The 24583-nt window shown below is 46.9% G+C and overlaps 2 protein-coding genes, 1 long non-coding RNA gene and 1 pseudogene across 3 annotated transcripts in view; 3 read left to right on the top strand and 1 right to left on the bottom strand.

The window, feature by feature from the left end:
- The window catches only part of LOC136543726 (uncharacterized), an 18584-nt gene extending 18552 nt beyond the window's left edge, over positions 1-32 (top strand). The window contains exon 22 of the mRNA XM_066536098.1: positions 10-32. Coding sequence (XP_066392195.1) covers positions 10-32 — 23 coding nt within the window. The remainder of the gene's footprint in view (positions 1-9) is intronic.
- Positions 33-4939: 4907 nt separating this feature from the next.
- On the top strand, positions 4940-5361 carry LOC136545688 (uncharacterized). Its single transcript, XR_010781130.1, has 3 exons — positions 4940-4995; positions 5092-5190; positions 5283-5361. It is a non-coding gene; the product is annotated as an uncharacterized lncRNA (long non-coding RNA).
- A 5016-nt stretch (positions 5362-10377) lies between these two features.
- On the bottom strand, positions 10378-11410 carry LOC136543725 (glycine-rich cell wall structural protein 1.0-like). The gene is made up of 2 exons (XM_066536097.1): positions 11397-11410; positions 10378-10849 (listed from the first exon to the last, which is right to left on the bottom strand). Exons 1-2 carry the CDS (start codon positions 11408-11410, stop codon positions 10378-10380), a joined length of 486 nt encoding a protein of 161 aa, XP_066392194.1.
- A 9244-nt stretch (positions 11411-20654) lies between these two features.
- Positions 20655-24583, top strand: LOC136545687 (geraniol 8-hydroxylase-like; annotated as a pseudogene).

Here is a 24583-nt window from a genome sequence, read left to right as displayed (position 1 = left end):
ATTGCAAAGTATTGAAGTTGCTATGGAATTAATTGATTAACCTAGTATTAAACAAAATCAAAATCCCAGGTCTTTCCAATTACGCTGGCGGGTTGCCAAAATTTTCAGGCCTTCAATCCCGGCCCAGACCAAGAACCGGGACTAAAGGGTGGGCGGCAATTTCGGTGCCCGCCCAAAATACTTTTAGTCCCGGCTAGTAACACCAACCGGGACTAAAAACCCTTTAGTCCCGGCTTGTAAGGCGAGCCGGGACTAAAGGGTTGGGCCTTTAGTCCCGGTTAGTATTACCAGCCGGGACTAAAGGGTTTTTAGTCCCGGTTGGTGTTACCAGCCGGGACTAAAGGGTCCCGGCCTATATATATCGAACGGTTTCATCTTCTACCTTTCGATCTACACGTCGATCATCGCCGCCGCCACCGCCATCTTCGATCTCGCCTCCGTCGCCCCAGCCCCGCCCGGCCGTACGTCGAGCTCGTCTCTACCGCGCCGCCGTCGTCTTCTACCCCCGCCCGGCCGCGCCATCCGCCCGGCCCGCATCGCACGTCGTCTCTCCGCCGCATCCCGTCCCCGAGCCCCCTCCGTCGACCGCTTCCCGCCCGGCCTCGTCGTCGAGCCCCGCCGTCTCCGCCGTACGTCGTCCTCGCGCGAGGTGCTCAGCTCGGCCCCGCGCGTGGCCGGCCAGCACGCCCTGCCGGCCCGCGCCATCCGCCTCCCCAGCCTGCTAGAGCTAGCTTGCTCTCGACCGGCCAATATTAGATTAAAATGTTAGATTTAATTAGTAGTTTTTGATATATGTTAGATTTAAATGTATTAAAATTTAATTAGTACTTTATTTAGATAGTTTTTTTAGATAGTTTTTTATTATAGTATTTGATATATGTTAGATTAAAATGTATTAAAATTTAATTAGTACTTTATTTAGATAGTTTTTTAGATAGTTTTTTAGTATAGTTTTTGATATATGTTAGATTAAAATGTATTATCTATTACTAGTTTATCTAATTTCATGTTAGATTTATTTAATTGGATTTAGTAATTATATATTCTATCTCTCTCTATATATATATCTAGAGAGAGATTCTATATGTATACATATGGTACTTAATTATTTCTATATGTATATATACATGTACTTATTTTCATGTGTTGAGAGAGAGAGAAAATTGTATCTAGAGAGACATTCTATGTGTTATCACATGCATATCTAGAGATATAGGCATATGCACTTATTTCTATGTGTTGAGAGAGAGAGAAAATATATTGTATCATTCTATGTGTATATATATACATGTACTTATTTCCATATTTTTCGATTGAAAGTGTTTTTGATTCGATTCCAAAGCCTATACCTTATTATTGTTTATCCTTATGAAATATTATGTGTTATTATATTTAATTAGATTTAGTAATTCTATATGTGTTATCACATGTACTTATGTTATGTACCATAATAATTCTATCTATGTGTTATCTTGAAGATACAAATGGCTGCTCCGGATGATAACTTGAGTGATGACATAATGGCGGATATTATCATTGCCGGCACCAATGTGAATGTAAATGACACGAGTCAGTACTTTGCTGATTATGAGGATATCCTGAATATGCCAGTGGTTGAAGATCAACAAATTGTCGCGCAAGAAAATACTGGCGAGGTATATTCGATTATCTATCATCTCTTATAGATGCATGCGTACGTATATTTGTTGTTAATCGTTGTGTTTCTACTCATGTAGCCGGTCTCTGGATCTACATCAACCACCGACAAAAGTAGGAAAGTCCGAGGGCCAAAAAAGCCATTAGAGGGCCGTTTCATAATATCAGAATTTGACACCGACACCAGCAAACCATTGGGACCACATGCTCAGACATATGTCAATCAATGTGGGTTCATTGTAAGGGATAGGATCCCAGTTAGTGCTCGTGAATGGAAGCAGAAGATATCCGCTCCTAATGTTAGTTTTGTATCTGATCGTGATAAGAACCTAGCTTGGAGAGATATCACTCAGCATTTCACATTACAAGCAGATGCTGCTTTGAAGGAGCTAGTGAGGGATTGGACAATGAAGAAGATGGCAACATTGTTCCAGAGTTGGAAGAAGATGTTGTATAAAAAGTTTATCTTGAAGAATGCTACGCCGAATTTCAATGCTAAGGCGTTTGTCAAGTTGGAGTCCCATTGGGATGCCTTCGTAGAATACAAGACATCTCAAGACAGTGAGGAACGTGTGATGAGGAATCGGCAGAATGCCCGACAGAAGCAATACCATCATCGCATGGGATCAAGTGGTTATAGGAGTGCTATTCCCAAGTGGCAGAACCTAGAAGCAGAGATTACTGCCAAGGGAATCATACCTGAAACAATAGAAAAGAACTGGCCTCAACGCGCGAAGAATTGGTTCTACGCTCATAGGGGAAGCCTAGACCCAGACACTGGCAAGCTAATTTTCGGCCAAAAAATTGAGAGAGCAACACAGAGACTAGCTCATGCTAGGGAAGAAGCTGATAGTGGTGTTTTCAAGCCCAACAGAGAGAAGGATGAATTGACATATGCCCTAGAGAATCCCGAACACGGTGGTCGAACAAGAGGCTATGGGGCGGTTCCGTGGCTACACGCATTCCCAGCAGACAAGGATACCTACAGAAGCCACCAGAGAAAGAAGGATGAGGAGGCGGAACGAATTCGTGCATTAGAGCAATTTGTTGATGAGTCACGACAAGCATTGCTTGAATCACGTGAACGAGAAAAATCTCTTGAGGCAAGAATGCAGGAGGAGATCAAGAGGCAAGTGCAGCTAGCAATGAGTCAAATGCAATCGCAATCAACGCCGGGAGTCACCATTAGCCCCGTTGGTCAGATAAAAAGCAGTTGTGCTTCTACAGAGCTGCCAGTTATTCAAGACGACGCTGGGTTGCGCTTCCCTGTTGATGACATTACCGAGCCTCTAACAAAATGTGAGCTGCACATTCCAGATGGTAATGCATCAATCATGGTGGCTGTCGGGGTTGTATCTCCAATAGACCAAACGAAGACACCAAGAATCCATGGGTCAGTTATTCAAACCTGGATATGCTAGCGTCTCGGTCGATAGAGTGCTCAAAGGTTACAGCAATGTTCCTCTTGACATTGAAGGCGGTGATGGGGAGAAGACACTAGGAGAAATAGAGAAGGCATTTATTCAATGGCGCAAACGCTTCATCATCATTCTTGGGGCGCCACCGCTTCCCCTACCTCACCCTAGGTACGAATGAAAGTGAATGAAATATTATTTTCTATTAATTTTCTATTGGCTTCAAAAATAATTGACACACAAATTGTTTTTATAGCAGGGTCTCTCTCTAGCCTAGCCTAATCATTCATTCCCCATCTCATCACAGCGTCGCGGGGGGCGAGACGACTTCATCCCCACGGCGATCGCCAACTCCTACACCGGCCCCATCGCCTCCACAACGATCTCCAACTCCTACACCGGCCCCACCGCCTCCACAACGATCTCCAACGTCTCCACGCCGGTCTCCACCAACACCGCCCTCATCGCCTCCACGCCGATCTCCAACACCGCCCCCACCCCCTCCACAGCGACGCACTACAAAGACGTCTAAGGTCCCGGCGGCAAAGAAGACCCCGAGAAAAAGAGTTATTTCTCAAGAAATACTTCCTGAAAAGACTGATGAGCAAATAGCAGCTGAAGAAGACAAAAAAGTAAAAGATTTTTTTATAGATATCAAAAACAAGAGTCAAGCAAAGCTTAAGGAGAAGCCGTACTTTTACATACCACGAGATGTGCTGAGGCAGAAGGTCGATGCTCACAAGAAAAAGATGATTGAACTTCGTAAGCCTTCGCCACAATCAGACTATGACTGCTCCCTCGTGAAGTCACATGATGCAGATAAGAAAAGGAAAAGAGCATCAGGGAAGGATGTCCCACAGCTCGGACAACAGAAGCAACCAATGCAAAATCTTGTTGTTGCTAATGAATATGGTTCCAACATAGAAGTCTATCGACCAGACAACTCTGGAGAAGTGTCGGTTCAAGCCCTTAATGCTTTTTTTAAAGATACTGGTTTAACCTTGGATCAATTGACGGGCAAAGCTCCAATCCAGAACCTGGAAGTTGATACCTGGAAGACTTATAAATATGGCAAAAGTTTGTACAACCCTGCGGCTCCGAATGAATTGGGTACGCAAATGTACTTGCTCAACAAGTGGTACATGCAGGCGTGTGGCAGGGGTGAGCAGTGAATCTTTGTCAGATTTAGAGACCATCATTACTTCCGTGGCGATGACATCTTACATATTAGTTTCGAAGAATTGCATCAACTATTCCACTTGGACGCTCTGGACAAATCAATCATTAGCTCCTTTTGTTTGTAAGTGATTCTTACTTTTATTTAATAAACTCACTTCCATGCGTACGTGTATATAATTATCCTCACATGTAACTTATATTTATATATAGATTCCAGATGTCAGAGCTCCAAAGAATACAAGACACCAGTGTTGGCTTTATTGATCCTTATATCGTATTCAAAACCGATATTATTGTCAAGGACCACTGGGTATCTGAAGCACAGACGAATATCATGAAGTTCTTCGTGAAGCAGTACGACAAGACAACAATACTTTTTCCGTACAACTTTGAGTAAGTGTTAATAATAATGTAGTCTACACATTTTATGTAATATCAATACAACTTATATGCATGTACGTGTGTGTATAAACCAATGCAGGTTTCACTGGATACTCATTGTCATTGAGTTAAACTCAAGTCAGTTAGTAATCTTGGACTCATCGAGAAAAGAGCGAGCACAATACCAAGATATGATAGACATTATCCAGGGGTAATTTTGATCTCTCGCGCACAACTATTATTGAATAGACTTTGCCATAATTTATTAACGATCGTACATTATTGGTCGCACAGGGTTTGGAAAGAGTTTATTCGGCAACACCGTAAGGATTGCAAGGCACCACTTAATGTAGTTGAAATACCAGTAAGTAGTACTATATATACTTCCCCACATGTTTAATTACTATATCGTACTTCAATTTACGTGTGAGATGCTGAGAATAATCTTCTTCTCGTATAGTGGTGTTTGCGGCAGGAACCAGGTAATAACTTGTGTGGATACTACGTTTGTGAATTTATCACTGCATACATAAGAAGAACTCCTGAAGATGTCCTCAGAGTATGTATATATCATTTTTTATTTATTTTTAAATGAATATATATTTATATATATATATGTATTAATACTTTTCCTTTTATTTCAAATGCAAGACTGAATGGTTGAAACGAAGGGTCATGCAAAAAGACCATCTGAAAGCAATTCAAGAGTCAATAGCAGGATATCTTCTAGAAAAAGTGTTAAATCCCAACGGCGAGTTCTACTTTGATCTAAGGAACTAATGATGTAAATTAAATGTTTATTGATATCGTTATTTTCGAGAACAAGATTATGAAAGTGTTGTATATATACATATATATATCTATAATATATATAGTTTCATACTTTATTCGAATAATGCTCGAGATGAGAATTAGATGTATTTATATGCGTGCGTGTATTTATATTAGCAGCGTAGAATACGTACATAAAAACATATTATATATTAAACAAATATGTGTAACTGAACTGAAAACAAATTAAACAAAAGAAAAAGAAAAAGAAAAGAAACCTTTAGTCCCGGTTGGGGTTACCAACCGGGACTAAAGGGTGCGCCAGGTTTGCTCGGCTGGAGGGCCTTTAGTCCCGGTTGGTAACACCAACCGGGACTAAAGGTCCCTCTTTAGTCCCGGCTTTATGACCCGGGACTGAAGGTTGCACCTTTAGTCCCGGGATCGTTGTCCCGGCGCGGTAACCGGGACTAAAGGCCGTTACCGCCCAGGACAACAAGTCCATTCTGTAGTAGTGATCCAATATTTGGCAAATATTTTGATGAGTAGTACTATGTTTTCAGTGGCACGGTTCATATGAAAATTGCGGTTGCATTATTAGTGTCCTAATAACGTCACGGTCATGATGGCGCTTGTTTGACAGGCTGCCTCTGCCAGTGGTTACGTCCGCCTGTTCGGCTGGAGCGGCTGGCTGGCTGGTGCTGGCCAGCCCTCTCACAGGTAGAGGCAAATAAATAAACCAATTTTACCTGGTTTAACGAGGTTGGTGGACGTGTGGAGCCCAGGCCTTAGTTAGATCACATACGCATGATCATTGACCTCCAAACGTCAGTTGATCCTGGAAGACGTGATAAGACATGCACCAATGATTATTTTTCTCTAATTTGAGTGCTCCATATATTAGTCACAACATATATACTAATTAACAACTCAGCTGACTCAACTAATAATAATTAACAACTCAGCCGACTCACCTAATACACGCTAACAACAGATAAATAATAAATATTCCTACCATTTTTTTGCCACATGTTCAGCACCCAAACCTTCTTCGGCCATCATTACTTACCGGCACTCCACTAATAGACTAACTAGACTAACAACAGAAAAGCGGTCCACCAATTGTGGACCGTGTCCAAGAGAGGTTTATGCTCGCAGCTTCATGCTTATTTGCTGGAAAATTTAGAAGGAAAGGAATGCGAGGGTTTTCAAGCACAAAGAATTGACAAATGCGGAGTGCTAGAAAAGCTTAAGGATGATGCATGCCTATGGGTCGAGCGGGAGCAAAGTACCTTAAACGACTACTCCAACATTTTTGAGTTTTCACACTCGTAATTTTTTTTTCATGTGCTATGTGCTCTTTCTGTTTTTGGCCTGCTTGGACTTTGTTGCTGCTGTTGCGGTGGCTAATATTTTTCTCTCTATATAGTACCTGCTAGGGCTTCCCCTGGTCTTCAATATAATAGATAGCTCTCCTGTCGATTCGTTTAAGAAAAAGACTAACAACAGAATAAATACTCTTGTCCTTTTCTATCTAAGACTATTAAGTTGGGTTAATAAAAGTAGGCAGTTTACGCGTCTCTATTAATATATTTACGGAGGTGGATAACCAGACTACCTCGATCAGACTGCCTGCTTATGAAAATGTTTTTTTTTTGCATTGGCCACCTCCATTGTTTATCCATGTTGTAGCGGTGCAAGAATGTTGTATTTATGATGACTAACGAATTGCCCACAAAAGGAAAAATGATGACTAAGAAATGACCATGTTGGGCTTTAAGGATAATTCTGGTCTGACGTCTCTATGGGTTTCTTAGTAAAAATACAAATATTTCTTTAGTCTAATAAGAAATCTAATGATAGAAACAAATGTTAGAGGAGTCGAGGGCCTATTGGGCCTTAGCCCATTAGGGTTAATTAGTCGCTTGCTTAGGGGCTAAGTCCGACCTCTCTATATAATGAGAGCGGGTGCTACAGTACCGTGGAGCTACAGTGTTCGCGGTTACTGTTCACAGTGGCGGCGGCTAGGGCTGCAAGGGCGCTGGGGGAGGCCGGCCGTGGGGCTTTGCCCATGGCCGGCAAGAGAGAAGGGATTTCCTTCTAATCTCTTGCTTGATTAGATTGATACATCTCCTCCCATTATATAGAGAGGTCAGACTTGGCCCCTAAGCAAGCGACTAATTAACCCTAATGGGCTAAGGCCCAATAGGCCCTTGACTTCTCTAACACTACACCCTATCTGGACATGCAGCTCGTCCTCGAGCTGCAATCTAACGATGACACTAACGATGCCTCCACTAGACACAACCCTAACACCTAAAAATAAGCCTTTTACATCTCGGCTTATTTTATTGACCTGAAGAAGACTATGACTCTTTATTTTTGACTCCTGAAGATACGGCGGGCACCCTCCGCTTGCTGGACCAGCACGTGTGTAGCCACCTGGATCCCATGGAGACCATCGGAACGAGAGGGGTGCACGGGTATGGCCACCTAGAATTGGTTGCAACAGCAACCAGTGGAGACATGCTCGTGGCGGACGGTGGCGGAATGCGATGGCGCTAGGCAGTGCGTCCCCGCCGGTGACAAGGAGGGAAGTTGCGCCCATATCGCCGGTGCCGCAGAGTTGGAGTTCACCGCCCACGGAAAAAACATCATGCTTGCGCCTAAAGATAACAGCAGGTTAGCGCGGTTGCTGGTGGCCGTCCGACCAGGCGAGGTCGACCAACCATGCTAGGTCGCGCTCCCCTATGCTGAGGTCGACGGCCGCCAAGGTCGCCTCGTGCATAGGTGAGCGCATCTTCTGTAGCCGCCGGCGCGCTAGGAGGCCACGCGCCGCAGCCTGTAGCCTCACCGCCGCAAACACCTTGTAGGCACTTGCCCGCGCAATCGCCTTCCTCTCCGTGAGTTGCAAGGCTGCTGCTGTAGGGACGACTGGACGCCACCGCTTGAAGATGGGGTGTTGTCGTCCTTGCCGGCGCGCTAGGAGGCAATGCGCCGCCGATGCCTGGATGCCATCAACGCCCCCGTAAAAGACGCCATCGCTGTCCTGCTGTGGCGGCACGGGGCTGGGGTGGTGAACGACGGGATCAGTGAAGGAGAGGTGGAAAGCAGCGCGGGACTGCTGCTCGGCACCGACGCCGACTGTGCTTCAATGTTATGGAGGAGGGTCACGAGGACGTCCATCTGGCGCTGCAGGTGGTCGAAGGTCGCCATCCACTCCCCGAAGGCACCTGTGGAAGGTGCCGGCTGCTGCGCAGGCAAGGGCGCCACAGTGGTTGTGGCGTTGGTGAACATGGGCGGAGCTGCGGAGGACAGGGCCGGCGGTGCTACGGAGAACAGGGCCAGCGTAGCCCAAGGATGTGTGCCGAGCGGCGTGGAGATGGGCATGGCGGCGTAGGATCCGGCCGGCGGCGCTACGGAGAACAGGGCTAGCGCAGCCCAGGGATGTGCGTCAAGCGGTGTGGAGAAGGGCACGACGGCGTAGGATCCGACCATGGTCTCTGATACCAGATGTTATGTGGCTGCTAGGATTGAGAGGAGAGAGTCGAGGGGAGCGACGGCGGCTAACGTGCTACAGTACCGCGGGTACTGTTCATGGGGCGGCGGCTAGGGCTGCAAGGGCGCTGGGGGAGGACGGCCGCGGGGCTTTGCCCACGGCCGGTAAGAGAAAAGGGATTTCCTTCTAATCTCTTGCTTGATTAGATTGATACATCTCCTTCCATTATATAGTGAGGTCGGACTTGGCCCCTAAGCAAGCGACTAATTAACCCTAATTGGTTAAGGCCCAATAGGCCCTTGACTCCTCTAACAACAAATGATGGGAAAGTACACAAAATAAATTTTCTACTGCACTTCACTCAAGAAAGCATGCGAGTATAAGATCATGGACCGTTATTACCACTAAACACACAATGTAGCAGAAGAAGAGTTGGAGCAGCTTGGTCTAATGTCATGTGCATCGATGTACAAGAGGTAGGCGATTGCCCTCATCTCCGCCGCTGACATGCTCACCGGGCATCGCCTTGCATTCACGGCCGATCAAAACTGCAGCAAGCAATAATGTCTCAATATTCACTACTGGAAACGCGTGCTTTGCCGAGGGCCTGAGGCTTTGTCGAGAGCTAAATCTCAGACACTCGGCAAAGACACTCTTTGCCGAGGGCCAGACACAGGAGCCCTCAGTAAAGAACGGCCCTCGGCAAAGAGGCCTTTGCCGAGGGTCCAGCCCTCGGCAAAGACAGGCCCACGGCAAATCAAATCTTTGCCGAGGGCCGCGGCCCTCGGCAAAGATGCCCTCGGCAAATTAGGCCCGTTGGATCACGGCGGCCATTCCTGTCAAGCTTTGCCGAAGGATACCCGTTAGGCCCTCGGCAAAGGTTTTTTTTTCTGTGAAACCAGTTTTTCGGCAAAAATTTTTTTTATTAAAAATTCTTTGCCGAGGGCCCTAGACCAGGCCCTCGGCAAAGATTTTTTTTGAACCAGTTTTTTGGCCAATTTTTTTTTATAAATCGTCTTTGCCGAGGGCCCGAGGCAAGGCCCTCGGCAAAGATTTTTTTTTGGTTTTTTTAGCCTAGTTTTTTTGTGGTGCTACAATACATTGTTTTAAACTCAATTTTAAAATTTGGGCCAATTTTGACTTTTTTTGTATATTTCCTTAATTTATTTTGTTTCTTTGATTTTTTTCGAATATGTCAAATTTGAACTGCATGTGCATGGAATATTGCAATGTAGTGTTTCGAAAAATGTTATTCATGTTAATTGGTGCATGTTGAGTCCCTATCCACGAACTCGCATCAAATTTCATGCGTCTTCTTCGCGTAACATGACGACCGACTTGCCGGAAAAGTGTTTTAAAATTATATAAAATCCATACGAAGTCCGAAAATCACGAAACTTGGCGAGATGTCATGTTATCGCATGTGTAGACTGTGATAAAAAATTGAGAAGGTTTCGAGCGAGTTGCGACGTCGGATGCCTAAAACCCAGATATCTTGGAGCACCCCGGCCGACCCGAGCCCTGCGCCTCGCGCGCCCCACCGCCGCGCGCGCCACCCAGCCGGCCCCACTCCTCCACGACTGCCACCGCGCGCTGCCGCTGCGTGCCCGGCCACCCCGAGCCCGGCCGCCCCGCGCACCCCACCGCTGCGCATGCACCCAGTCGCCCCGCGCCTCCACCACCGCTGCCGCGTACCCCGCTGCCACGCCCGCCGCTGCGCGCCTGGCCACCCCGCGCGCCCCACAGCCCCGCGCTCGGCCGCCTAGCGCGCCCCGCCGCCCCACCTGTGCGCCACCCCACCACGCCCAGTGGCGGCCGAGTCGCGCCCTGCCTCCCTTCCCCGTCTCTGTCGAGCAAGGGGAGGTCGGTCGCCCCGGCCGGCCCTCCGGCGGCCCCCACTCGCCGGCCTTCCTGCCCCGACCCCAGCCCCAGGCCACCCCATCGCCGGCTGCTGTTGGAGGGGAGGAGGCAGAAGGTGAAGTTGGAGGAAGAAGAGAAGGAGAAGAGGAGAAGGAGGAAGGGGAAGAGAAGGAGAAGAAGAGGAAAAGGAGAGAAGAAAGGGAAGAGGGGGAGAGGAGTACTCCAACGCCGCTCGACCTCGCCGGAGAAGAAAGTGACCCCCGCACCGCGACGCCCGACTCTACCGCAACCCTAGGTAAAACTCTCGTTGTCGGCCTTCGTGCCGTATGTGCTTGTGTGGGCCTTCGTGCCGTAAGTTGATATGAGGGCCTTCGTGCCATTGTGAATGTCGGCCTTCGTGTCGTTTTTTTTGTAGGTTTTGGAAACCTCCCCGTGCAGGGGAGGTGCTGTCGAAATTTTGAACAAACAATAACCTATTGTCTTTTTACGCAGGAGAAGAGTACGTCGGAGGGGACCCGGAGGACCCCGATCGTCTTCGTCGACGTCGTGGTTCTGCCTGCACTGCGTCGCCTTACCACTACGTCGATTCGCCACTGCCCCGCTAGCCTTACTTCACCGACACCCTAGGTATAAATAACCTCTTTTTCTGCATGTCTATCGTAGCCCGCGCGTAACCCAGTTAGGCGTCTCCCGTCCGAAAGAGATACGATCGTAGGTATGTGGATCTTTGCGTATCTGCGACCATATTTGTTTCGGATTGTCCATGTTTTTTGGACAACCCGTGGATGCGTAGATGGGTTAGTTTCCATGGTCCGCTTTGGTCCGAGAAGGAGTTTTGGCAACACCTCCCTGTTGTTCTCCGGATACACACTCTCCCTTGTAGGACGTGTATCAGGAGAACAACGGGGAGGTGCTACTGAAATTCTATCTTGGAGAGGAGTGGAGCATGGAAACTGACCTCATCTATGCATTCGCGGGTGGGATTAGGACCTATCCTCACCTATTAGACAGTAGGAACACCGCGTAGATGCAATTGATGGTCACAATACTCTATGATGTAAATGTTAAAGGATGGAGGACCGTTAGTGGATGTACACGGGCTGGAGAAGCGGGAGTGACTACGACTATGAATGGGTGAAGGGGACAGATGGTTTCTTGAAACATGCATTTGCCCTAGGAGCAGAAGGACATTCTCTAGATTGGTGTCCCTGCAGCAAATGTGACAACAGGAGAAAAGTAGACGAGAAGACCATGGGTAGACATCTTATGTTCAATGGTTATACGCCTGGCTACCAGCAGTGGATCTACCATGGTGAAGCAGATCGTATAAGAGCGGAGGTGGTGAGACCATGCCTCGAGGCTTTTGATGATGATGCCGGGGTAGCAGACATGCTAGATGACGCCCACCAAGCTCACTTCGCTGAATGACATGAGGAGGAGATGGAGGAATCCGCAAAGGACTTCTACAAAATGTTGGACTCGGCACAGAAACACCTTCACGAGCGTACAATGATTTCTCAGCTGGATGCGATTGGACGCGTAATGGGGTTGAAGGCCGAGTTAAACCTGAGTCGAGAAGGCTTCGATAAGATGTTGGCCGTGTTTGGCACCATGCTACCGGAGAAGCACACTTTGCCGACGAACTTGTACGAGGCAGAGAAACTCCTTCGTATGCTTAAGATGCCGTATGACAAGATACATCTTTGTCCGAAGGGGTGCATCCTATTTAGGAAAGAACACAAGGATGCAAATTACTGTAAATCCTCCAGGTACCTGGAGGTAGACTCTAGTGATGGTCAGAAGAAGCAGCTTCCGATCCCCGCGAGAGTGCTATGGCACCTTCCTTTTCTATCGAGGATCCAACGGCTATTCATGACTGAGGAATCCGCGAAACAGATGACATGGCATAAAGATAGCAAATGGTACAATCCTAGGAAGATGGTACATCCGTCTGATGCTGAAGCATGGGCGTATTTCAATGACAAACATCGTGACAAAGCAGCTGAGGCCCGTAATGTACGTGTCGCGCTAGCAACATATGGGTTCAATCCTTATGGAATGATGGCTGCCCCATACACATGCTGGCCCATTTTTGTTATCCCCCTTAATCTCCCTCCCGACATCTCCTTTCAACGGCATAACGTATTCTTGTCATTGATAATTCCTGGACACCCAGGGAGTAATATGGGTGTGTTCATGGAGCCTGTGATTGATGAATTGATCCACGCTTGGGAGAAGAGGGTATGGACATATGATCGAGCTACAAAGACAAGCTTCAAAATACACATTTGGTACCACTACTCCCTGCATGTCTTCCTGGCGTATGGGTTATTCGCCGCCTGGTGTGTTCACAGGAAGTTCCCATGCCCAGTATGCAAGGAAGCCATGAGGTTCATTTGGTTGAAGAAGGGTGGCAAGTATTCGTCGTTCGACCAGCATCATCAATTCCTCCCTCTAGATCATGAATTTAGAGATGACATAAAGAGTTTTACGAAAGGTGTCAAAGTGACAGACCCTAAACCGCACTTGAGGACTGGTGCCAAGGTTCGTGTTCAGATAGATGCTCTCATGCCCAATGAATAAGGTGGTTTTGTGGGATATGGTGAGGAACATATGTGGACTCATAAATCCGGCTTGACGAGGCTCCCCTATTTTGATGACCTTCTTCTACCACATAACATTGATGTAATGCACACTAAAAAGAATATCACCGAGGCACTTTGGGGAACTCTCATGGACACTGACAAGTCTAAGGACAACATTAAGGCTAGAGTGGACCTAGCGACGTTGTGCGATAGACCGAATCAAGGGATGCAGCCTCCTAGTGGCCGAAACAAGAACTGGAAAAGGCATAAGGTCAATTTCGTCTTGCAAATCGATCAAAGGAGGGAGGTACTAAAATGGATCCAGATGTTAATGTTTCTAGATAGATATGCAGTGAATCTTAGTAGGGGAGTGAACTTAGGCACTCTGCGAGTCAACAGGATAAAGAGTCATGACTACCACATATGGATTGAGCAGCTTCTTTCGGCGATGGTCCGAGGCTATGTCCCTGAGCATGTCTAGCAAGTGTTGGCAGAGTTGAGCTTTTTCTTCTGCCAGCTTTGTGCCAAGGAGATATCTCGGATCGTCACTCAGGACTTGGAAAAAGCGGCATCTGTGTTGCTCTATAAGCTGGAGAAGATCTTTCCACCTGGCTTCTTCTTGCCGATGCAACATCTGATTGTGCACCTCTCATCCGAGGCACGTTTGGGGGGCCCATGCAAGCCCGTTGGTGCTATCCAATCGAGAGATGTCTAAAGACTCTTCGCAAAAATGTACAAATAAAGCCAGAATTGAGGCTTTCATTGCAGAGGCATGCCTTCGGGAGGAGGTGGCAAACTTCACAGCGCTATACTACAAGCCGAACCTTCCTAGCAATCATAATCCACCCCCTCGTTACAATACTAGCGAAAATGAATCGATCCTGAGCCTTTTCCAAGGCCAACTCGGCAGCGCAAGTGGATCAACCCCAAAGCTATTGGGAAATGAAGAGTGGCACAGTATCATGCTATATGTGTTGAATAACCTTACCGAGGTGTAGCCGTTCATCAAGTAAGTTCTCAACGAACTTATTTCAATATGTCGTCACTATTCTGCATCCAACCCCATTGATTCTCGTTCGGATAGGGAATTTGTTCGTGAATTCTGGCATCAATCGAGGGATCCTACCTCGCATGAACAAGACACCCTTGTTTCGCGGGGTGCGGGAGCGGGGAGGCCTGATTTCATTTCTTGGTTCAAACAAAAGGTAATGTCCAATTTAGCTCGTACGTTCGATCGTCCAAGGTGATCGTACGTTTGATTAATATAACGATCTATCATGCTTCACCTTGCAGGCCCAGACCGATTCGTCCATGAGTGACGAGTTGAAACAGGTTGCAAACGGCTATGATGTTAGGGTGAAGTCATTTACCAGCTATGACATAAACGGATATCGCTTCCACACAACAAGTTACGAGCAGATTCGGCCCAAACGAAAAACCACAAATAGCGGAGTTTGTACGCCCGGCACTGATGGCCTCGACTATCATGGTAGAGTTGAGGAAATCAATGAACTCTCATTTCATGGAGACAAACCTCTTAAACCTGTCATGTTCAAATGCCACCGGTTTAATCCTCGATCAACAAGACAAACCCCTCATCTTGGGCTAGTCGAGATTCGAGAAGATTCCATCTATCCTGGAAAAGATATCTACATTGTGGCTCAGCAGGCCATGCAGGTGTATTATACTCGATACGCCAACCAAGACAAAGAGGATCTTAAGGGTTGGGCTATTGTGCACCAGGTATCTCCACATGGTAAACTACCTGCCCCAAACGATGATGATTACAACTTCAATGCAAACACATATGATGGACAGTTCTATCAAGAAGATGGGCTACCGGACACGTTTGAGATAGTCTTACCCAAAGCAATCGAAATGGAAGTAGACAACAAAATGGTTGATGATGAGGTCGATGGAGATGTGGTGGTAAATGCCAAGGACATAGCAATGCTTGAGCGATTACTTCTAGGCAATGACGACGATGACAACATAGAACCTTCGGATAGTGTTGCCCATTTGGACAATTTTGACAGTGATGATGAGACCTATGATCCCAATCATGAAGATTATTCCTAATACATGTAATACTATGATTTTTTAATTTGTGTTTTGTTTATATATTTTGAATCTATTTCTAATATATGTACAAATTAGTCTTGTTCATTCTTTGTGATTGCAGGTGATTGGACAAAGATGACGAGCAGACGTCCACGCCGTGACACGCCCTTGGTTTATGGGAGAGAAGCCCTTTGCCGAGGGCCAGGATAGGCCCTTGGCAAAGATTTTTTATTTATTTTTAATTCTTTGCCGAGGGCCACGGGCCAGGCCCTTGGCAAAGAGCCCTCGGCAAATTTTTTTTTGGTTTTTTTAGCCCAGTTTTTTTGTGGTGCTACAATACATTGTTTTGAACTCAATTTTAAAATTTAGGCCAATTTTGATTTTGTTTTGTATATTTCCTTAATTTATTTCGATTCTTTGATTTTTTTCGAATATGTCAAATTTGAACTGCAGGTGCATGGAATATTGCAATGTAGTGTTTCGAAAAATGTTATTCATGTTAATTGATGCATGTTGAGTCCCTATCCATGAACTCGCATCAAATTTTCATGCATCTTGTTCACGTAACATGACGACCGACTTGCCGGAAAAGTGTTTTAAAATTATATAAAATCCATACGAAGTCCGAAAATCATGAAACTTGGCGAGATGTCATGTTATCGCATGTGTAGGCTGTGGTAAAAAATTGAGAAGGCTTCGAGCGAGTTGCGACGTCGGATGCCTGAAACCCAGACATCTCCACATGGTAAACTACCTGCCCCAAACGATAATGATTACAACTTCAACGCAAACACATATGATGGTCAGTTCTATCAAGAAGATGGGCTACCAGGCACGTTTGAGATAGTCTTACCCGAAGCAATCGAAATGGAAGTAGACAACGAAACGGTTGATGACGAGGTCGATGGAGATGTGGTGGTAAATGCCAAGGACATAGCAATGCTAGAGCGATTACTTCTAGGCAATGACGACGATGACAACATAGAACCTTCGGATAGTGTTGCCCATTTGGACAATTTTGACAGTGATGATGAGACCTATGATCCCAATCATGAAGATCATTCCTAATACATGTAATACTATGGTTTTTTAATTTGTGTTTTGTTTATATATTTTGAATCTATTTCTAATATATGTACTAATTAGTCTTGTTCATTCTTTGTGATTGCAGGTGATTGGACAAAGATGGTGAGCAGACGTCCACGCCGTGACACGCCCTCAGTTTACGGGAGAGACCGCCCTCTCCTTCGAGGTGAGGGGTCGTCGTCCGGGGTAGCGTCCACAGGAGGTGACGAGAGGAGGACCAGGGGCAGCCGCCGCAGGAGGCAACGGTCTCCTCCCTCGACACGTGACGAGGTGCTGAAGGAGGAGCACGTGACGGCCATGGCCTCGGCCTCGTCGGAGGACGAGAGGGGTCAGCAGACGGGTGAGGGAGACAAGGCGCTCAAGGGCGAGGGAGGCGAGGCGCTCGAGGGCGAGGGAGAGGGTACCGCTACCCGGACTCTCTACGAGCGAGGTCTCGTGAGCCTCCCTTCGGTTCTGCTTCCTCACAACCGCTCAGTGATTCGGCCTATGGCAAAGAGGTAAGTAACTATGGATGTTATCACAACTACTTCATAAGATATGTTGGAAATCTTAAGAGAAACTGATAAATTTTCTTAATCACTTGTGCAGGGCCTGGTTGGTTTTGTCGGGTACTCCAGCACGCACCCCCGCGAGCATCCTTGGTGTTTTGTGCAGGAAATGGTACCCTAGCATTGTGCAACTGTCCAAAGAGCCGGTGGTGCGGGCGCCGACCTCCAACTGGGACAGGTACGCGCTGGTCATGGATGACACTTACCACAACAAGCAGGAGCGAGTATTGGTGGAGTTTTGGGTAAGTCTCTCTCGCACAACATTGCTTAATACATCGCATTCATTAGTTAAATCTTTTATCGAAATAATGAATGGATACATCGGTTTTGTATGCAGAAATATTTCAAGGCCAAAGAAGGACTTGAGGCCCTAGGCGGATCGGGCGGCTGCCGTAGCTTGTAGGAAGTACGTCACCGAGATGCACCACCATGGGCGCGTCTAGGCCCACATAGACTACTACAGGTCGGTACTTAGGCAGTCCCTCCCTAAGCCTCAAGCAAGACGGATTACGCTGACCTAGGACCAGTACCTTGAGGTAGGCGAATAACATTCATAATGATTCGTTTTGATATTAAGTAGGTTCAATTTCATCTTCTTATATGTCAAATACTTGATGACTTATAGGTGATTCCCTGGTGGTGTCGATCGTATCCCGAGTGCTGGGCCATGATCGTGGACAAGTGGTTATCATAGGACTTTGTTGACACGCACAAGAGGCAGCGGGAACAGCGTCTAATGAGGCAAGGTCCAACTCACCATCAAGGCAGCCGTAGCCTCCCCGGATACAAACAAGCATACGTAAGTGATTTCTTTCATTTATTTTGACGCTCAATTCTGCTTGAATTCTCACCATCTTCCTGTCTTTCTCGCAGGAGGCTGCACACTCGGGCGAGGAGGTCTCGGAGTTCTCTACGTGGGCTATGTCCCACATGGGCAGGGCATCGTCCTCTGTCTCCTTCGACCCGGCTGCCCTGCCCTAGGTGTACTCCGACCCGAACGTGTACACTAAAGTCCAAGAGTACACGTCAACGGTAAGGGAGATCTATGGGGAAGATTACAATGTTCGCACTGAGCCCATTGATGCAGAGGCGATCATGAGGCTCGGAAGAGGCAAGAAGCACGGGCGGCTGTGGATTGCAGACAGCGCCATCGACTCCACCACTGTTCCCTCCCTCGACGCTATCCGAGCACGGAGCACGAGCTCCAGCCAGCCCATACGTCCACGGCCTTCTCCAGCACTGTAGCAGGCCCAAGCACTCCAGGTAATTCCTGTTTTACTCATCATACGTAGATATTTACACACCTAAATTAGATTTGCATTACTGATACATTGGAGTGAAATATTGCAGGTCGAGCTACAAGAAATAAAAAGGCAAAGTCAAGAGTAGAACGCGGAGCTGACCGCACAGCTGTAGGCCCAGAAGGTCGCGTTCGAGGCCGTGCAGAAGCAGATGGCGGAGATGATGGTGATCATGCAAAGTCTTAGGCAAGCATCGGGTGTACCTGTGCAGTTTTCAGCTCCTCCACCTCCTACTTCTGCAGCTACTCCTGTAAGTATGAAAGTTCACTTTTCGCTTGTGCTTTGCATGTATGTCGGCCTTCGTGCCGTTGTGGATGTCGGCGTTCGTGCCGTTGTGGATGTCGGCGTTCGTGCCGTCGTTTCTTGCAGGTTTTGGAAACCTCCCCGTGCAGGGGAGGTGCTGCCAAAATTTTCAATTGAGTCTAATCTTTTTGTATTCCTAGAATACTAGATGCAATCTCTAAGTTCCAAAACTGTTTTCCCGGATTACTCACACATGCAATCTCTGCTCCTTTGTGCAGCTTCCGTCCGCGGGTTCCAATCAACCCGCTAGTGCGTCATCGGGTGATCCTGCTTTTCCTTCACCATCGTCTCATAGGCTAGCTTGATGATGACTCGTGCTAGGTGATGTGGTTGGACTTTAGCGTGATTTGTGATTTATGGTTGTGACTTGTGCTTGGATTTTATTAACTTGTCGTAATAAACATGTGAATGATGATGAACATGTGACAGTTGTAATATATTGTGATTTGTGGTTCACAATTATGGTTGTGATATATTGTGAGAAAATGGGTTCTGTGTGATATATATATATATATATATATATATATATATATATATATGAAATGCTTGTGTGGATGGAATGCAAAAAACAAAAAAAAATTAAATTTCTGCCTCTTTGCCGAGGGCAATGACCAAGGCCCTCGGCAAAGAAGGGTCCTTTGCCGAGGGCCCTAGCAATAGCCCTCGGCAAAGATTTTTTTGGGAAAAATCCTAAAAATTTCTTTGCTGAGGGCCAGGGAGCAGGCCCTCGGCAAAGGTTTTTTAAAAAAAAATTAAAAAAAAAACCATTTCTTTGCCGAGGGCCGGCCCTCGGCAAAGAATTTTTTTTAAAAAAAACTTTGCCGAGGGCCCTGCCAATAGCCCTCGGCAAAGATTTTTTTTTGGAAAAATCCTAAAAATTTCTTTGCCGAGGGCCAAGGAGGAGGCCCTCGGCAAAGGTTTTTAAAAAAATAAAAAAATTTAAAAATTAAAAAAAAACATTTCTTTGCCGAGGGTCGGCCCTCAGCAAAGAAACCGTCAATGGCGCCGGCGCCTGACGGCTCTTTTCTTTGCCGAGGGCCGTCCTGGCCTTCGGCAAAGGCTTTGCCGGGTGCCCGATAAAGGGCCCTCGGCAAAGACCCCTTCGCCATCTAAAAATTCCCCGAGGGGTCTTTGCCGAGGGCAGCCCTCGGCAAAGCCTTTGCCGAGGGTTTCTGGGCCTCAAAGCATGCGCCTCCAGTAGTGATTGTCCACATGCAGGTGGATGGAATGCCATCATTCGCCAATGTGCTAGCACCACACGCATGGCTAAGGTTTCCTAGGGAAGGTGAGATGAGGTGGCAGCTAGGGTTTTTTGATAGATGAACTTAGTATCGCCTCTAGCCTCACCTCCTCATATATATAAAGACTCTGAAAATGTGCTTTTCCCCTAGAGGTCTATTATAATTCTCATGGAGATATATTATTTTGGTCCACATATAGACCCAATCCATAGCTAATATGATTGTCATTTGTACACATCTGGGGCGGAGCCAGGAATTATAGTTAGAGAGGCCGGTCAAAAAAAGCCAATATGTAAAAACTGAGCGCAACTCAACTCTTTAGATTTCACATAGTGACCGTCCAGGTTAATTTATTGACTTAATTGGTGCTCGTATTTTCTTATATGTATCCTAGGATCTAAGGCGCTATTTTTTCAATGGTAAGCGACATGTTCATTGGCGGCAAGATGTATAGGGCGACTTTGTAAATCTTGAGTACCTTAATCGTTCGGAGGCGAGGCTCTTGCGACGATTTTATTATCTACATGTGTTTTGTATTATTTTATTATCTAGAAGATATTAATAGGTATATATGACAAGAATTTTGTAGAATCCCACTCTTAGTGTAAAACAAAATTATAAAGTCAGTAAATTTTTTGTTGTAAAATGTTAGGGGGGGGGGGGGGGGGGGGGCGCATTGCCCCTCCTGCCAGCCCCCTGGCTCTGCCTGGTTTCCCTCACTATAAAGTCATGCCGAAGCTGTTCATCTTCATAACTTGCTCCTTGCAGAGAAAGAAAAACCAAGAAAATCAATCAATCAAACTAGATATTGAAGAAAATGGCTTTCTTGCTCGTGTGCATGTTGACGCTCCTGTTCATGTCCATCTCTTCCTATGTCTTCCAGCTGCTGGCCGACCGCCGCCACCGGCTTCCTCCCGGCCCCCAGACCATTCCCGCTCATTGGCAACCTCCTGGACGTCGCGAGCGAGCTGCCGCACCGCTCCCTCGCGCGCCTCGCCGGACGCCACGGGCCCCTCATCACGGTCCGGCTAGGCACGCTACTCACCATCGTCGCCTCCTCTCCGTCCACCGCCCGTGAGATCCTGCAGACGCACAACGGCAGCCTCACCGGTCGCAGCCCGCCGGACGCGTGGCTAGCCCTGGGCCACGCTGCCAACTCCGTCTTCGTCCTCCCGCCGGACCGCAGGTGGCGCGCGCTGCGTAGGATCGGCACGGAGCACCTGCTCTCGGCGAGGCAGCTCGACGGCGCTCGGGTCTGGCCGCTGCTGCGGGACGGAGTCCTCGACCTCGTCCACCGCGTCTCTGAGCTTGCGGCGGCGGCGGCGGAGACGGCGCCGGTGGAGGTCATCCACGCCGTGTTCGCGGCGATGATGGACCTGCAGTGGCGCGCCATGTTCTCGGCGGGGCTAGACGACGCGGCGGCGCGGGCGCTGCACGACGCCGCGCGGGAGGCCGTGGCGCTGTCCCTGAAGCCCAACGTGTCGGACTTCTTCCCGGCGCTTGCCGCGGCTGACCTCCAGGGCGTGCGGCGCGGCTTCGCGAGACGGGTGGCGCTGGTTTACAGGCTGGTCGACGAGCAGATCGAGCGCCGGATGCGGGACCGGCGGGAAGCTGCTGCTGCTGGCGGCGGTGTCATCTCGGGCGAGAAGGACCTTTTGGACGTGATGCTCGACATGTCGGAGGAAGGGAAGGACGACAGCGTGACGATGAGCGTCAACAGAGATGTGATGAGAACATTTCTCACGGTAAGCACGATTGCACGAAACACTAACGTTATCACTATATACTTGCAGCGCCTACAGTTCAAAAGAAACACGTCCGTGTACACTACACACAAATTAAGACGCAACCCCTATAGTTCAGAATTCAGATGCCTCAAAGAGGTTTCTTGTGATATCTTCTGAGCTGTTCATGCTTTACTAGGACACTCCGTGTGAACCATCCATTTAATTAGGAAGATCTACATGGATATAATCATATAATCACATGTTATTGTTATCTCCAAAGAGATAATAGTATTTTAAAATAAAATAGGAAAAAGTCTTGTAATTAGATGTAAAAAAAACCATGCTCCAGCCTAGAACCAACGTATGTCTCGGCAGCCCATAATAACTATACGGTGGGTCGCTAAACTATTAGGTGATTCTTATATGGATAATAGTTTAGACATCAATCGTATAGTTATGGCCCTGTTCGTTTCTCTTATAATCCGTACTTTTCTATTTATTTTTTTAGACGGAACAGTGTTTTTCTCTTACAACAAATCAGCCAGAACAATATTTCAACTTGTTTTTCAGCGAAACGAACGGGACCTATAGGTTGTAGGCCCACGTGTTGTCGGTTTTATGTTGAAGACACACGTCAACTAAGACTTGGATAACTAGGATTGAATATTTAATTCGTTTTGGAGGTCTACATATGTAATTTACATGAACAAATACTTTGGTAAAAGAATACCCACTAGCAGTCTTTTTAATCAGATCTTCAATTGTAGACATCATATATTTTATATTTCTCGCTAGCTAAAGATAAAAAGTAATGATAACTCTCTAGAGTACGTATAAAATATAGAAAAACTGTTGGAGAGTATAAAGATATCGATAATGATTTTTAATTTTTGGTAGACCCTCGGAGATGCTAAACTTATGACGGGCTTTGTGATCTTTGGCCAGTGGGCTGGCCACCTCTAATTGCACGCGTGAGCCGTCAGATATCCAACGAGACAGTGGTGCCAACGTTGTCGTGTTGGGGTCCAGCAACGAAAGGAACCGGTGGTACGGTGGCACCGGACCTGCAAATAACTATATATAATTGGGGTGTGATTAGTCAGTGTGCCGTGGGCAGCATTGCTGAGCCTGTTGCGGGGGACACTGGCAATGACATGTTGAAGGCAACTGGTACTGGGCTCCATTACAGTACCTAGCTGACAAAACGAGGATGGAGAAGGCCACGATTCGTTCAGAAGAAGGAAAAAGAAAACATGGGACCTCCATTACAGTACCTAGGATTGAGATTGTCGGTCCAATCGGAGGAATCATGGCCCAAAGATAACTAGTTTCTTTTAGTATATATAAATTAACTTGTTAACCAAAAATATAATACGTAGTAATCATTAATTAATAAGGTGACAGCACCATATAGCTTTTTTATTTGCCGTACCTATTTTTAATTAGTCAGGTCGATATACTAATAATTGACTTGATTGCAGCTAGACCTCGTTGCTATGTTGTTGTTGTTTAACTAGTCATGAAAAATCTGAGGCGAAAAAAAAAACTAGTCATGAAACCGTGCACGTATGTATGAGTGAACAACATCAAGCCAAACATCTATGACCTATCATCCAAGTGTACATTTTCTTAACACATGCATGTAAGCCCTTTCGTTTATTTTTAAAATACATAATAACTTTATTATATACATCGTAATTATTATACTTTTTCACTTCTCTTTATTTCAGGTGCCTGAATTTTAAAATAATTTTAAACAACACTTTTGTCCAGCCAGTACAAATAGATTGTTATTTGTCTTTATATTATAATATATCAAATTTTTGTCCTGACTATGAAAACAATTGCAAATTGTTAGTTGTCTTCGTGCCAACGCAGATAAGATTTTGTCGGATTTATGATTTTGTCTAATATATTTTTTATTCTTTGGAACAAAAATATGCAAATTACGCCTACATAAATTCCAGCGAACTAATCTAGAATTTTAATATAAAATATATGCAATAACTATCATCTAAAAAAAAGCTAATTAAGGCACTTGAATTTTTGCATGTCCTTTTTTTTGACATAGCTACTAATAATATACTATAAACACAGGATATATTTCTGGCGACTGTGGATACAATATCGAGCACGATCGAGTGGGCAATGGCGGAGCTCCTGCAGCACCCAGACACCCTCCAAAAGCTACAAAAAGAGCTGAGGAGTGTTCTTGGGTCCAAGCCATACGTGGAGCACTCGGACGTCGGCCGTCTCCCCTACCTCCGGGCAGCCATCAGGGAGACGCTCCGGCTGCACCCGGTGGTGCCGCTGGTGCCGAACGAGGCCGAGCAGGCGGTGGAGATCCAGGGCCACGCCGTGCCCAAGGGCTGCACCGTGCTGGTCAACCTCTGGGCGGTGCACCGCGACGCCGGGGCGTGGCCGGAGCCCGACAGGTTCGTGCCGGAGAGGTTCCTGCCGCGGCTCGCGGAGACCGGCTTTGTGGGGACCACTGAGTTCGAGTTCATCCCGTTCAGCGCTGGCCGGCGCGCCTGCCTCGGCCTGCCGCTCGCCACCAGGATGCTGCACGCCATGCTTGGCTCACTGCTGCTCCGGTTCGACTGGGCGCTCCAGCGGGAGGCGATGGAGAATGGCGTCGACATGTCCGAGAGTCTGGGATTGACGATGACCATGACTACCCCGCTCAAAGCTATTGCGAAGCCGTGGAGTGTGTGACGAGAGACGTCTGTATCGGATCGGAGTCGTCTTCTGCTGTTTGTGTGGGTCTCTTCAGTCTTGTCTCTCCTCTCTGAATGTCGTATACTCCATGTTTCTAGTAAGTTTATTAAGAATTTCTGCCGAAATTTGTCTAGGCTCAGCAGCAAAATTCGGTTGTACCGGACAGGCCCGGAAAAAAGGTTATACCGAAATTTCGGACCTGTACAACATGTATTGTGCAACTTTGCTGGTTTTTTTTTTTCTTGAATACGCAAA

Source organism: Miscanthus floridulus, chromosome 3, assembly GCF_019320115.1.
Source record: "Miscanthus floridulus cultivar M001 chromosome 3, ASM1932011v1, whole genome shotgun sequence".
Classification (NCBI taxonomy): Eukaryota; Viridiplantae; Streptophyta; class Magnoliopsida; order Poales; family Poaceae; genus Miscanthus; species Miscanthus floridulus.
Note: the sequence above shows the minus strand (reverse complement) of the source record. Positions and strands in the feature narration are given on the sequence as shown.